Source organism: Balaenoptera borealis (assembly GCF_965194805.1).
Source record: "Balaenoptera borealis genome assembly, chromosome: 12".
Classification (NCBI taxonomy): Eukaryota; Metazoa; Chordata; class Mammalia; order Artiodactyla; family Balaenopteridae; genus Balaenoptera; species Balaenoptera borealis.
The window spans coordinates 52,024,295-52,041,010 of record NC_138869.1 but is presented as its reverse complement, the minus strand read 5'-3'; the positions used below and the strand labels follow the sequence as shown (position 1 = coordinate 52,041,010).

The following is a 16,716-nucleotide window of genomic DNA, read 5'->3' as shown; positions in this document are numbered from 1 at the left end:
CCCATTGGTCCTGGGGGTATAGGAGGGAGGACAGGGAGATCAGGATTGGCAGGTGGGAAGGGCCCTCCCAGACCCCAGACCTGAGGAGCAGGAGAGGAGAGGAAGGCGTTTGCCCTGCCCACTGAAGCCCAGGAAGCCTGCTGGGCTCCCAGGTGACGTACCCCATCCTCTGAGACCAGGGGTGGGGGGCACGCCTGGGCCCCTTCTGTTCCTTGAGCCTAAGCCCCACCCCCCCACAGCCTCCAGGGCCTTTTCTAGCCCTGTGGGTGCTGAGCATTGGCCCCACCCACCACCCAAACCTCACACTTGCTTAGGCCCCGCTCTCCACAGCCAAGGCCTTCCCCCCCTCCTTTTTTTTTCTTCTCCCTCCTCCTCTTTTTTACTATTGTGGTACTGACGTACCTTCCGGTTGTTGATTCATCTATATTTTTATTTTTACATTCTTTCTAATATATCTATTAGTTTCCTAGTCTAATTTTATTTTTTACTTTGTTATTGTTCTCTTTTATTTACCACCCCACGTGGCTTGTGGGATCTTGATTTGCGAGCACAGGGTTGGGCGGAAGCTCCTGCGGTGGGAGCTCCGAATCTGAACCACTGGACTAACAGAGAACCTCAGACCCCAGGGAATATTCATCGGAGTGAGGTCTCACAGAGTTCCTCTCTCAGCACCAAGACCCAGCTCTACCCAAGAGCCTACAAACTCCAGTGTTGGAAGCCTCAGGCCAAACAACCAGTAAAGCAGGAACACAATCCCACTCATTAAAAAAAAAAAGAGACAGCAAAAAAATATGTCACAGATGAAGGAGCAAGGTAAAAAAAACCTACAAGACCAAATAAATGAAGAGGGAATAGGCAATCTACCTGAAAAAGAATTCAGAGTAATGATAGTAAAGATGATCCAGAATCTTGGATATAGAATGGAAGCACGGATTGAGAGAATACAAGAAGTGTTTAACAAAGATCTAGAAGAACTAAAGAACAAACAAACAGAGATGAACAACACAATAACTGAAATGAAAAATACACTAGAAGGAATCAATAACAGAATAACTGAGGCAAAAGAAGGAATAAGTGAGCTAGAAGACAAAATGGTGGAAATAACTGCCAAGGAGCAGAATAAAGAAAAAAGAATGAAAAGAACTGAAGACAATCTCAGAGACCTCTGGGATAACACTAAATGCACCAACATTCGAATTATAGGGGTCCCAGAAAAAGAAGAGAAAAAGAAGAGAAAGAGAAAGGGTCTGAGAAAATATTTGAAGAGATTATAATGGAAAACTTCCCTAACATGGGAAAGGAAATAGTCACCCAAGTCCAAGAAGCACAGAGAGTCCCATACAGGATAAACCCTAGGAAAAACACAGCAAAACACATATTAATCAAACTAACAAAAATTAAGTTCAAAGAAAAAATATTAAAAGCAGCAAGGGAAAACCAAAAAATAACATGCAAAGGAATCCCCATAAGGTTACCAGCTGATTTTTTCAGCAGAAACTCTGCAGGCCAGAAGGGAGTGGCAGGATATACTTAAAGTGATGAAAGAGAAAAACCTACAACCAAGATTACTCTACCCGGCAAGGATCTCATTCAGATTCGATGGAGAAGTCAAAAGTTTTTCAGACAAACAAAAACTAAGAGAATTCAGCACCACCAAACCAGCTTTACAACAAATGCTAAAGAAACTTCTCTAAATGGGAAACACAAGAGAAGAAAAAGATCCACAAAAACAAACCCAACTCACACACCATTGTAAAGCAATTATACTCCAATAAAGATGTTAAAAACAAACAAACAAACCCAAAACAATTAAGAAAATGGTAATAGGAACATACCTATCGATAATAACCTTGAATGTAAATGGATTAAATGCCCCAACCAAAAGACACAGACTGGCTGAATGGATACAAAAACAAGACCCATATATATGCTGTCTACAAGAGAACCACTTCAGACCTAGGGACACATACAGACTGAAAGTGAAGGGATGGAAAAAGATATTCCATGCAAATGGAAATCAAAAGAAAGCTGGAATAGCAATACTCGTATCAGATCAAATAGAGTTTAAAATACTGTTACAAGAGATAAGGAGGGACACTACATAATGATCAAAGGATCAATCCAAGAAGAAGATATAACAATTAAAAATGTTTATGCACCCAGCAGAGGAGCACCTCAATACATAAGGCAAATGCTAACAACCACGAAAGGAGAAATTGACAGTAAAACAATAATAGTAGGAGACTTTAACACCTCACTTACACCAATGGACAGATCATCCAAACAGAAAATAAATAAGGAAACACAAGCTTTAAATGACACAATAGACTAGATAGATCTAATTGATATTTATAGAACATTCCACCCAAAAGTGGCAGAATACACTTTCTTCTCAGGTGTACATGGAACATTCTCCAGGATAGATCACATCTTGGGTCACCAATCAAGCCTTGAAAAATTTAAGAAAACTGAAATCATATCAAGCATCTTTTCTGACCACAACGCTCTGAGACTGGAAATCAATTATAGGAAAAAAAGTGTAAAAAGCACTGGAGGCTAAACAGTGTGCTACTAAATAACCAAGAGATCACTGAAGAAATCAAAGAAGAAATTTAAAAATACATAGAAACAAATGACAATGAAAACACGATGACCCAAAACCTACGGGATGCAGCAAAAGCAGTTCTAAGAGGGAAGTTCATAGCAATTCAATCTCACCTCAAGAAACAAGAAAAATCTCAAATAAACAATTAACCCTACACTTAAAACAACTAGAGGAAGAAGAACAAAGAAAACCCAAAGTCAGTAGAAGGAAAGAAATCATAAAGATCAGAGCAGAAATAAGAAATAAATGAAATAGAAATGAAGAAAACAATAGCAAAGATCAATAAAAATAAAAGCTGGTTCTTTGAGAAGATAAACAAAATTGATAAATCCTTAGTCAGACTCATCAAGAAAAAAAGGGAGAGGACACAAATCAATAAAATTAGAAATGAAAAGGGGGAAATAACAACTGACACTGCAGAAATACAAAGGATGATAAGAGACTACTACAACAACCATATACCAATAAAATGGACAACCACGAAGAAATGGACAAATTCTTGGAAAGGTACAATTTTCTAAGACTGAACCAGGAAGAATTAGAAAATATAAGCAGACCTATCACAAGTAATGATATTGAAACCAGAATTAAAAATCTTCCAACAAACAAAAGTCCAGGACCAGATGGCTTCACAAGCAAATTCTATCAAACATTTAGAGAAGAGCTAACACCAATCCTTCTCAAACTCTTCCAAAAATTGCAGAGGGAGAAACACTCCCAAATTCATTCTATGAGGCCACCATCATCCTGATACCAAAACCAGAAAAAGATATCACAAAAAAAGAAAATTATAGACCAATATCACTGATGAACATAGATGCAAAAATCCTCAACAAAATACTAGCAAACAGAATCCAACAGAACATTAAAAGGATCATACACCATGATCAAGTGGGATTTATCCCAGGGATGCAAGGATTCTTCAATATACGCAAATCAATCAATGTGATACACCATATTAACAAACTGAAGAATAAAAACCATATGATCATCTCAATAGATGCAGAAAAAGCTTTCGACAAAATTCAGCAACGATTTATGACAAAAATTCTCCAGAAAATGGGCATAGAGGGAACCCACCTCATCATAATAAAGGCCATATATGACAAACCCACAGCAAGCATCATGCTCAGTGGTGAAAAACTGGAAGCATGTGCACTAAGATCAGGAATAAGACAAGGATGTCCACTCTCACCACTATTATTCAACATAGTTTTGGAAGTCCTAGCCACAGCAATGAGAGAAGAAAAAGAAATAAAGGAATAAAAATTGGAAAAGAAGAAGTAAAACTGTCACTGTTTGCAGATGACATGATACTATACATAGAAAATCCTAAAGATGCCACCAGAAAACTACTAGAACTAGTCAATGAATTTGGTAAGGTTCCAAGATACAAAATTAATGCACAGAAATCTCTGGCATTTCTATACACCAACAACGAAAAATAAGAAAGAGAGATTAAGGAAACACTCCCATTTACCACTGCAACAAAAAGCATAAAATACCTAGGAATAAACCTGCCTAAGGAGGCGAAAGACTTGTACTCAGAAAACTATAAAACACTGATGAAAGAAATCAAAGATGACATAAACAGATGGAGAAATATACCATGTTCTTGGATTGGAAGAATCAATATTGTGAAAATGACTATACTACTGAAAGCAATCTACAGATTCAATGCAATCCCTATCAAATTACCAATGGCATTTTTCACAGAATTAGAACAAAAAAATCTTACAATTCGTATGGAAACACAAAAGACACCTAATAGCCAAAGCAATCTTGAGAAAGAAAAACGGAGCTGGAGGAATCAGGCTCCCCAACTTCAAACTATACCACAAAGCTACAGTAATCAAGACAGTATGGTACTGGCACAAAAACAGAAATATAGATCAATGGTACAGGATAGAATGCCCAGAGATAAACCCACGCACATATGGGCACCTAATTTACGACAAAGGAGGTAAGAATATACAATGGAGAAAAGACGGCCTCTTCAATAAGTGATGCTGGGAAAACTGGACAGTTACATGTGAAAGAATGAAATTAGAACACTACCTAACATCATATACAAAAATAAATTCCAAATAGATTAAAGACTTAAATGTAAGACCAGACACTATAAAACTTTTAGAGGAAAAACACACTTTGACAAAAACCACAGCAAGATCTTTTTTGACCCACCTCTTAGAGTAACAGAAATAAAAACAAAAATAAACAAATGGGACTTAATTAAACTTAAAAGCTTTTGCACAGCAAAGGAAACCATAAACAAGACAAAAAGACAACCCTCAGAATGGGAGATAATATTTGCAAATGAAACAACAGACAAAAGGTTAATCTCCAAAATATACAAACAGCTCATGGAACTCAATATGAAAGAAACAAACAATCCAGTTAAAAAATGGGCGGAAGACCTAAGTAGACATTTCACCAAGGAAGACATACAGATGGTCAAGAGGCACATGAAAAGATGCTCAATATCACTAATTATTAGAAAAATACAAATCAAAACTACAATGAGGTATCACTTCATGCCATTATCAAAAAAAGCTGGAAACAATTATCAAAAAAGCTGGAAACAATAATTGCTGGAAAGGATGTGGTGAAAAGGGAACCCTCCTGCACTGTTGGTGGGAATGTAAATTGATACAACTATGGAAAACAGTACGGAGGTTCCTCAAAAAACTAAAAATAGAATTACCATATTACCCAACAATCCTACTACTGGGCATATACCCTGAGAAAACCATAATTCAAAAAGAGACATGCACCACAATGTTCACTGCAGCACTATTTACAATAGCCAGGACATGGAACCAACCTAAATGTCCATCGATGGATGAATGGATAAAGAAGATGTGGCACATATATACAGTGGAATATTACTCAGCCATAAAAACAAACGAAATTGAGTTATTTGTAGTGAGGTGGATGGACCTAGAGTCTGTCACACAGAGTGAAGTAAGTCAGAAAGAGAAAAACAAATACCATGTGCTAATGAATATATATGGAATCTAAAAAAAAAAAAAAAAATGGTACTGATGAACCTAGTTGCAGGGCAGGAATAAAGAGGCAGACATAGAGAATGGACTTGATCACATGGGGTGGGAGGGTGAAGCTGGGCGAAGTGAGAGTAGCATCGACATATATACACTACCGAATGTAAAATAGTTGGCTGGTGGGAAGCAGCGGCATAGCACAGGGAGATCGGCTCGGTGCTTTGTGATGACCTAGAGGGGTGGGATAGGGAGGACGGGAGGGAGGTTCAAGGGGGAGGAGATATGGGGACATGTGTATGCATATGGCTGATTTGCTTTGCCGTGCAACAGAAACTAACACAGTATTGTGAAGCAATTATCTCCCATAAAGATCTATTAAAAAATAATAGAAAATGTGGTATATTCATACAATAATCTATTATACAGCAATGGAAATAAACTACTACTACATGCCATAACATTAGTGAATCTGACAAACCTCAGGCTGAGAGAAAGAAGCCATACATAAAAGAGTAAATACAGTAAAATTTCATTTGTAGAAGTGCAAAAAACAAGCAAAACTAGTGATGACAGAAGTCAGAGTAATACATATGTCAGGGGACAGCAGTGGGAGTAGTTACTGACTAGGAATCTTGGTCTGGGTAGTGGTTATACAGGTACATAATATATAAAAATTCATTAAACCCACTTCAAAAATTGTTCATTGAGCACATACTCTGTGCTAAGCATTGAGCTGGGAACATAGCTAAAAACACAGACTTTGCTATAATGGAAGTCGCAATCTGACAGAAGCTTGGGAAATAACCCTAATTTTATGAGGTCAACATCATATACCAGAAAGTATTCCTTTCCAAAAAATATACTAAGTTTTGTCATCACAAAAAGAGTAGACTAAGCCAGTAAATGTTAATCTCTAATTTACTTACCCATCATAGTAAATGTTTTCCCTGAACCAGTCTGTCCACTGTAAAAAAGAATGTTTCATATATTATTTTCACACATGAAATTTAGAAGACTACCCTATTTTAATATGGTCTACTAGTATATAAATTTTCCCCACAAAGAACTAATTGTCTTTTTTAAAATTATATCAGGTAAAAAGTGAATGATACATTTTCTTTCTCTCCTATTCTACCACTAAGACTTAACCACTCTTAACTGTCTAATAAATGCTTCTGGATTATACAGACACGGCCATCAGAGTTTTCATTTAATTTTTATTTACAGAATTGGAATGATGCTATTCATACTTCTCTGCAACCTGTTTTTTTCCCTTAATTTTTATCTCACACATCTTTCTATGCTGGTAAATAGAGATCTGCCTCTTTATTTTTAATGGCTACATAGTATTCCATGAATGTATCATAATTTATTTAATCAGAACCAACTAGACTTTTTTTTCCCCAATTTTTGCTCTTCTAAATAATGCAGCAATTCTCTTTCTAAATTCTGCCTTTAAAAGATACTAAGATGTCTTCATTTAAAAACAAAGCAATTAAAAACATCCTTATACTATAGGCTTGATTTTTTTTTTTTTTTTTTTGTGTAGTGTCATATCTCCTCAGGTACACCAGAAACAGGAGAAACAAAAAACTAAAACAATTAAAATTTAGGGACTTCCTTGGGGGTCCAGTGGGTAAGACTCCATGCTCCCAATGCAGGGGGCCCAGGTTTGATCCCTGGTCAGGGAACTAGATTCTGCATGCATGCCACAACTAAGAGTCCACATGCCGCAACTAAAGATCCCACGTGCCACAACTAAGACCTGGTGCAGCCAAAATAAATATAAATAAATATTAAAAAAATAAAAATTTATGTTGAAGATAGATGTAAATTAGGATGTTAAATGTGTTTACATTGGATTCATGGCAGAAATATAAAATTTTGAGTTTACTTTTTGGTTCAATGCCCCAAGAGCTAGAAAACAGTATTATCTAGTTGTTTACCTCTTTCTTTCAGAAGTAGGGGAAAAAAAGTTCTTCAGTTAACTCAGAATAAGAAATGGATATTGTTCAGCGTCCTACTTGAAAGTGAAGGGGACACTATTAACAATAACTCTAGAATTGAGACTGTCTACAGTAAACCGGAAAGTATGCTCACCCAACCAATAAATCAATGTTCACTTCTCTCCGTATGTTTTTCATTTCTGCCCTCAACTACCAAAAGCAATTTTCAAATTAAATATTATAATTAGTATGCCTAAGGATCTTCAAAGAAAACAGTTCTGAAGATATATAATCTCTGGTAATTGTGGCTCTTATTTCAAATTGATTTTTGAACCTTACCACTCAAAATATTCTGTGAAAAAAAAATCTTTTTTTTTCTTGAGAAGACATGGGAAAATGGTTATCTGCTTCACTGGTCAAGAGAGAATATTTAGTTCTGCTGAACACAACTGAAAAGTAAGCATGAAAGGCAAAGGCAAATTTTCAAGGAAGAATTTGTGCACAAGATGAATCCAAGCTTTAAGCTTCTTATTTTTTATTTTCTTGTATTTTGAGCCAATTACAGATGAACCAAGGGCACACACACAAAAAAAGCATCAGCTGCTCAAAATTAATTACATAATTCACTACATCTTATTAAAAACCTCTGGCTCTAAATAAAATTAGGAAGTCTACTGCTAGAAGAAAAGGAAAAAATAATTGTACTACAAATTATATTCCTATTTATGAAATAAATCTGAAATGATTCACCTTGTAAAAAAAACTGAAATTGTAGAACTGCCAAGGTTGTCAGCTTACATTCCAACATTAAACCTAGAGCAGTATTTTAAGGTTGCCAGCATTTAGAAATTCAGAATCATCATGCACTTTTTTTTTTTTTTTTGGCTGTTCTGTGAGCCTTGCAGGATCTCAGTTCCCCAACCAGGGGTTGAACCCAGGCCCACGGCAGTGAAAGCACCAAGTCCTAACCACTGGATCACCAGGGAATTCCCATCATCACGCACTTTCAACATATATATGGAAGACAGATTGACAGTTTCTTATACTATATGACCCAGCAATGTATTCCTATGTATTTACTCAAGTGATTTGAAAACTTATGTTCACACAAAACCCAATATTTGAATGTTTGTAGCAACTTTATTCATAATTGCCAAAAAGTGGAAGCAACCAAGATATCCTTTAACAGGGGAGTGAATAAAAAAACTGTGGTGGGCTTCCCTGGTGGCGCAGTGGTTGAGAATCTGCCTGCCAATGCAGGGGACACGGGTTCGAGCCCTGGTCTGGGAAGATCCCACATGCCACGGAGCAACTAAGCCCGTGAGCCACAACTACTGAGCCTGCGCGTCTGAAGCCTGTGCTCCGCAACAAGAGAGGCCGTGACAGTGAGAGGCCCGCGCACAGCGATGAAGAGTGGCCCCCGCTTGCCACAACTAGAGAAAGCCCTTGCACAGAAACGAAGACCCAATACAGCCAAAAATAAATAAATAAATAAATAAATAAATTTATAAAAAAAAAATAAAACACTCATCTTAAAAAAAAAAAAAAAAAAAAAAAACTGTGGTAAATCCACACAGTAAAATACTACTCGGCAAAAAAAAAAAAAAAAAAAAAGGAAAGAAAGAAAAAGCAAAAGCTACTGATGCATGCAACAACATAGACAAATCCTAAATGAAAAAAGCCAGAACCAAAAGGTTACATATTGTATGATTCCAATCATATGACACTCTGGGAAAGGCAAAGCTATAGGAATGGAAAATTTATTAGTGTATCCAGAGGTTGCGGGGTGGTCGGGGGGCGGGGAAGGAGTGGCTGACTATTAATGGGACAAACAGTAGGAACTTTCAAGGTGGAGGAACTGTTCTCTTCAATAGGGCTGCTAAATGCTTGGGTCTCTGCATTTGTCAAAACACTATGCAACTGTACGTCACAAAGGGTGAACTTTAAAGTATGCAAACTAAATAAACAAACAAAACACATCAACTAGGATGTCAGAGACCCCAGGATGGAATGTATCTAATTGAATTACAAGTTCATGACATACTGCACTGAAAGGTGTAGGTGGCAAAGGGGCTGGCCTAAGTAAGTTTACAAAATGAGGTTTTGACTAGAAATTGTAGGACTTAAGGAAAAAAAAAAAGGATCTGTACATAAACACTGCACGCAGTAAATCTGTTCTTCACAGGGATACAGGCTAACAATTCTGAAACTGCTTTACATGTGTACTGGGGATGAACAAATAAATAAACGGATGGTAGCAGTGGGAGCCCGGGTTTCTCACTGTCAGCAAGGGAAGTTACAGATAAACAAGAAAGGAAGGCTAGAATGAACCCATGTGGATTCTAAACCCTTGCATTAGAGTCAGAGACATCAGTATGAACTCAAGTTTACCTTACTGTATATAGAAATGGATAGAAACAGAAACAATTATAGATATGTCTGTATACATGACTTAGTATACATACATATATTACCTAGCTCTGTCTGCTGAAAAGGCCTAGAAGCAATGACACTCCAGTAGCAACAAACACACTGAGTGCCCTTAGTTTCTAAACACCATTCTCCAATAAAAGGAACCAGGGCTCCTTGCCAAAATGGCTGATTCTAGGTCTCAGACAGGGAAAATATAAGATGAGCCAGGAGCATACTGTAGCATCATAAAGGAAGTGCTCAAAAAACAAAAGGATGTGACATGTCAAAGGGACACACAAACCAACCTCAAAAAGCTCCCAATGGCCAAGCTAGAACAATGTAAGCAACAAGATAAACATAATGTAGTATTAGATTATAACCCAAAGTATGAAATAAATATATGTAAGTCCATACCATATAAATGAATGAATTAATTAATGGGGGCAAAAAGACCAATCTTCCTTACAGAAGAATCCCAGATAACATGTAGATCCTCTCCTCTCCAGGAGGTAGAGTTTAATCCCGTCCACCTTGCTTATGCAGGTGGGGCCAATCAGATCACATGAGTCCTTAAAATTAAAGAACATGCCCAGCTCAGTCAGAGAGCAACATGACTAAGGAAGAGCCAGTTGCATGTCATTGGCTTGGAAGATGGAGAAAGGGGGCTGTAAGCCAAGTAATGTAGATGGCCTCTAGAAGTCGGAAAACAGATTCTCCTCTAGAGCTTTCAGAAAGGAACACAGCCCTGCTGACACCTTTATTTTAGCTCAGAGACTGGCGTCAAACTCCTGACTTACAGAACTGTAAGACAAATTTGTGTTGTTTCAAGCCACTAAGTATGTGGTCATTTGTTACAGAAGCCATAGGAAACAAATAGAAGCACTTACTATTGTACCCTTGTATAAGGAAACTGTGAACAACTTACTATGCAAAGATGGTACCATTATAGCCACTCATGCAAGACTCCACAATGCCTTTGGCCACAGTTGAGAACACAGACTCCTACAAATGTTAAGCACCAAATATGTTAACATTTCACAAAAATGAAAACATTTTTCCTAAACTACATTCTAAAATATAATAAAATTTGTGTGCAAATTTTCATTTGCAATAACATGAAAATTATAGCTATTATAGGAAAAAGGCTAAAATAGCTAAGATGATAAAACTGTAAACATAATTATATCCATTAATCTCCTATGCAATTATAGATTTAAACCTCACATCTAGAGTTCATATAGAATTTAGCATACTGCACGCAATATTATACTGGTATTAGCATAAAATACATAGCCCTATATGTTCTTCAGTACTTTTCCCACAAGCTTATACTAAATAATCAATATCTGATTTTTATTTTCATTTTTATATATAAATAGATGCAGCCTTATCAACAATGCAAGAATTCGTAGATCTGCATTGTCTAGTATAGTAGCCATGAGACACATATGGCTACAGAGCACCTGAAATGTGGCTAGTCCAACTTGAGATGCGTTGTAAGTATAAAACATACACCAGTTTTGGAAGACTGAACATGAAAAAAAAAAGAATGGAAAAATATCTCATTAATAACTTGCTTTATGTTCCTTACATGTTGAAATGGTATTTTAGGTATACTGGGTTAAATGAGATACAGAATTAAAACTAATTTTACTTGTTTCTTTTTTACTTTTTAAAAATGTGGCGGGCTTCCCTGGTGGCACAGTGGTTGAGAATCTGCCTGCTAATGCAGGAGACGCGGGTTCGAGCCCCGGTCTGGGAGGATCCCACGTGCCGCGGAGCAGCTAGGCCCGTGAGCCACAACTACTGAGCCTGCGCATCTGGAGCCTGTGCTCCGCAATAAGAGAGGCCACGACAGTGAAAGGCCTGCGCACCGCGATGAAGAGTGGCCCCCACTTGCCACAACTAGAGAAAGCCCTCGCACAGAAATGAAGACCCAACACAGCCATAAATAAATAAATTAAAAAAAAAAAAAATGTGGGTACTAGGGAAATCCCTAGTGATCCAGTGGTTAGGACTCTGCACTCTCACTGCTGAGGGCCCGGGGTCAATCTCTGGTTGGGGAACTAAGATCCTGCAAGCTGCACGGCGTGACCAAAAATGTGGCTACTAGAAAATTTTTAATTATATATATGGCTCACTTTCTATTTCCATTGTCCAGCCATGCCCTAGATGAAAAAAGATCTAAAGATCTACATGTCTCACCAAAAACATCCATGTGTATGAGGGAGTAATCAAGATGTGTGATGTCCAATGCAGTAGCCATTAGCCATATGTGGCTATTACTTAAATTAATTAAAATTAAATAAAAATTAAAAGTCAGGTCCTCAGATGCACTAGTCATATTTCAAGTGCTCAACAGCCACATGTGGCTAGGGCATCTGAGAAATTAATAATCTGAAAAGGTGAATTTGAAATTTTAATTAATCTTAATTAATTTAAACTTAAATAGCCATGTGTATCTAGAGGCTAATGTAATGGACAACACATTTACAGAACATTTCCATCACTGCAGAAAGTTCTATTGAATAGTGCTGACTAGATTTTAACTAAATTGTCCTTAATTAGAAAAAGTTATTGACACCATAGCAATCTTTTTTTTTTTTGGCCACGCCTTGTGGCATGTGGAATCTTAGTTCCCCTACCAGGGATCGAACCCGTGCCCCCTGCATTGGAAGCGCAGAGTCTTAACCACTGGACCGCCAGGGGAGTCCCAACACCATAGTAATCTTAAATCAATCACTCTCTGCTATGGATTGAATGTCTCCCCAAAATTCATATGTTGAAACACTAATCCCCAACGTGACGGTATTTGGAGATGGGGCCTTTGGGAGGTAATTAGTCGTGAGAGTGGAGCCCTCAGGATAGCAGTACAGGCACACCTCGGAGATATTGTGGGTTCGTTTCCAGATGAGCTCAATAAAGTGAATATAGCAATAAAGCAAGTCACATGAATTTTTTGGTTTCTCAGTGCATATAAAAGTTATATTTGTACTATACTGTAGTCTATTAAGTGTGCAATAGCATTATTTCTAAGAAAACAATGTACATGTCTTAATTTAAAAATACTTTATTGCTAAAAAATGCCAAAACAATTACAATAGTAACATCAAAGATTACTGATCACAGATCACCATAATATAATAATAACAAAAAAGAACAAAATATTTCAAGAAATATTGACCAAAATGTGACACAGAGACATGAAGTGAGCAGTGCTGTTGGAAAAATGATGGTAATGGAGTTGTTCAATGCAGAGCTGCCACAAAACTTCAATTGTAAATAAACACAGTATCTGCAAAGTGCAATAAAGTGAGGTATGCCTGTAGTGCCCTTATAAGAAGAGACACAGAGAATTCTCTCTCTCCACCATGTGAGGACACAGTGGAAGGCAGCTGTCTACAAGCCAGGAAGTGAGTCCTCACCAGACACTGGATTTCTTGCACTTGATCTTGGATTCCCAACCTCCAGAACTGTGAGAAATAAATGTTTGTTGTTTAAACCACCCAGTCTATGATATTTGTGTAATGGCAGCCAGAACTAAGACACTCTTCTTAAACTAGGCAGTTCAACTTTACTTATCAATCATCCAAGTGGCTCTGAAAAGTACACCTTCACCAACCTCCATCACAGGTTGGAGAGGGAAAATAAAGCAGGCTTGTCAGTCTAGTACAAAGTCTGATGAAGGAAGAAAAATATTTAATAATATTAAATTTAAAATATTTATGGAATGTTTGAGCTTCCTTATCTGAGATCTGTCAAACTAAAGAGACCAGAAGTGAAATCCTCCCAAATAACAGAATCTTATATGTTCCAAATGAAAAGTTGAGTTCCCAAAATCATCATTACCTGAGTGGTGTCCATTTCTGCCACATGATCAAATATGAAGGTTTTGGGCTCAGGGTTGGAGTGCAGCCGGACAGTCGTAGAGGACAGCACAGATAGGCATAAGTTTTGCTCTCCATCAGCTGATCCAGAACCCTCTGTAGGTGGGCGAATTCGCACAAAAACTTTGATAGCATCGCCTTCATTACTAAAGACAAAAAAATATAGCAGCTAAGTTTACTGGAGACAAAGGATGTAAGCCTCATATTGCCTCTAGTGTTTCTATTCTGAGTTTCCCCAACAAAGTCCAAGATCTACCCATTTACGTTTACCTTTTTTCAAGAGTCTCACATAACCCACACCCTTTACTGATTTGCTTCACATCAGCCAACTTCAAAAGCCTTTACTTGAAATCAACTGAAAGGCAGCTCTAAGCTCTGCTTGTCTCTGACTTCCCTTTAATAGCAATAATAAAATAAGTCATCCCAAGGGAGAATTATGTTACTGATTCCATCTTTCAGCCTGGAAGGTGAGGGGACAGGGGCTGGGGAGGAGATGTGATTTTTCCATATTTCCAGGTAGCCGAGGACAAAGCTTAATGCTGAAACAAGGAACCCTTACTTACTATGCTAAATGGTCGTTTTAGGAATACTACATCCCTAATTCTTTTGGTCTCATCAACAAGATTTTTTCCTTACCTTGGTTGGTTAGACTGACAATTTGTCACACTGCGTAACTCAGCTAGAAAAAAAGATAAGAAGTCATTAAAGGTTTTTAAAAGTACAACATGAAAACCCCATTCTTCTAGCCTATTCTTCAGTTGCTGACACTCCTCAGGCTCCCGGCTCCCTGGCCTGGGCGTGACAGGGGACAAGCCTAGATCTTCCTCTCCCTTCTAATTCTAACTGTAAGCAGATAGGTTAGGGGGTCCCCGGAGAAAGAGAACCAGGAATGGCTTTCTTGACATAAGAGAACCCATTTTGGTGTAAGCCATTTTGTGGTCTAAGCCTGGCGCAATGCTTGCCCTCAAACATGTCTCTGTAATTAATGACCTTAAGGGAGGAAATGCAGAAACAAGGAGGAGCAGTCGAGAAACCACGGTGCAGCCTTGGGGCAGCGTCCAGGTTCCTCAAGGGATATACATAATAATATACCTTTGAGTTCTGCAGGAACTAAGGCCCATAGTCAGGTGGAGGATGGAATTACGATGGTGACCCTCCAGACTTCAATCGACTAAGGCTTGGACTCTGTCGACCTTTGCCCCAACTCTATGCTAAATTTCCTCAGTTCAATCAAGTCCCTTCATGAATATGTATGTACGCTTAGCTTAAAACTTCCCCAATTTTGCTGTTCAGGGAGAGACTGCTTTGGGAAAGATCCTGGTATTCTCCTCTTGCTGTAAGTAATAAATCCTAGAGGATGGGGAGACCAGTACCCAGAGTTGCTACAACATATTATCTAAGATGTCAAGTTTCTAACAAAAAAATTACAAGGAATTCAAAGAAACAAGAAAGTATGACCCATAAATCTGAAAAAAAGCAGGCATCAGAAACTGCCTGTGAGAGTGCCTACATGCTGGGTTTGTCACGAAAAGACTTCAAAGTAGCCATTATAAACATGTACAGAACTAAAGGAAATCAAAATTAAGAATTAAAGGAAGGTATGAGGACAATGTCCACATCAAATAGAGAATATCAATAAAGAAAAATTATAAAAAAAGAAACAAATGGAAACTCTGGAGTTGAAAAGTGTATCAAGTGAAATAAAAATTCGCTTGAATGGCTCAAAGTAGATTTGAACTGGCAGAAAAAAGAACAAGCAAGCTCTAAGATAGATCAATAGAGATTATAAAAGTCAAAGAACAGAGAGAAAAAAGGATGAAGAAAAGTGAAGTGAGCCTCAGAGAAATGTGGGGCGTCATTAAGCATCCCAACATACATAAATGCGGAGTATCAGGAGAAAGAACAGAAGAGAAAGAAAAAGAAAGAACAGAAAAAATTCAAAGAAATAATGGCCAAAAACTTCCCAAATTCATTACAAAGCAATCTACACATCCAGGAAGTTCAACAAATTCCAAAAAGGATAAACACAAACAGATCCACAGATACATCATAGTAAAAATGCTGAGAGTCATTACTTATGAGAGAACCCCAATCAGATTAACAGCTGACTCTCAGCAGAAACAACAGAGGCCAGAGGAATTAGAGAGAGAGTTTGTTGCTAGAAGGCCCACCTTAAAAGAAATAGTAAAGGAAGTTCTTCAGCCTGAAAGTAGTGACCACAGACAGTAAAATTCAAATCTACATGAAAAAAATCAAAGAGCACCAGGTAACAGTGATCATGTAATTATAAGAAACAATAGAAATGCCTATTTTCTCCTCCCCTTACTTGATTTAAAAAACAATTGTATAAAATAATATGTATATAATGTATTGTTGGGCCTACAACATATAGAAACATATGTATATTTGCCAATAATAGCACAAAGAAGGTGGGTAGGAACAAAGCTGTAATAGCCTAAGGAAATGACTAAAGATGGTAAAGTAATGTATTGTTGGGTTTTTAACAATAGATGTAACTTGTTTAACAACAATACCAAAGAAGGGGGTGAAAGGGAAGAAAGCTACATAGCCCCTGCTCGCTGCAACTAGAGAAAGCCAGCGCACAGCAACGAAGACCCAACGCAGCCAAAAATAAAAGCTGACACTGTTAAGATGTATATGTTAAACCCTAGAGCAATCATTAAAGAAAAAAACTTCAAAAAAAGAAAGCAGGGAGTTCCCTGGTGGTCCAGTGGTTAGGACTCCACACTTCCACTGCTGGGAGCATGAGTTCGATCGCTGGTCAGGGAACTAAGGTCCTGCATGTGGCGTGGCCCCCCTCCAAAAAAAAAAAGGCAGTAACAAAATGGAAATAGAGTCACAGA

General features: G+C 37.8%; 1 protein-coding gene across 4 annotated transcripts in view; it reads right to left on the bottom strand.

Moving 5' to 3' along the window:
- The window catches only part of KIF15 (kinesin family member 15), a 119,197-nt gene that overhangs the window by 62,347 nt on the left and 40,134 nt on the right, over positions 1-16,716 (bottom strand). For all 4 annotated transcript variants that reach the window (XM_082348345.1, XM_082348344.1, XM_082348346.1 and 1 more), the window contains exons 2-5: positions 14,489-14,531; positions 13,815-13,998; positions 10,891-10,967; positions 6,534-6,571 (exon numbers count right to left, since the gene is read on the bottom strand). In XM_082348345.1, the coding sequence (XP_082204471.1) occupies positions 6,534-6,571; positions 10,891-10,967; positions 13,815-13,998; positions 14,489-14,531 (342 nt within the window). The remainder of the gene's footprint in view (positions 1-6,533; positions 6,572-10,890; positions 10,968-13,814; positions 13,999-14,488; positions 14,532-16,716) is intronic.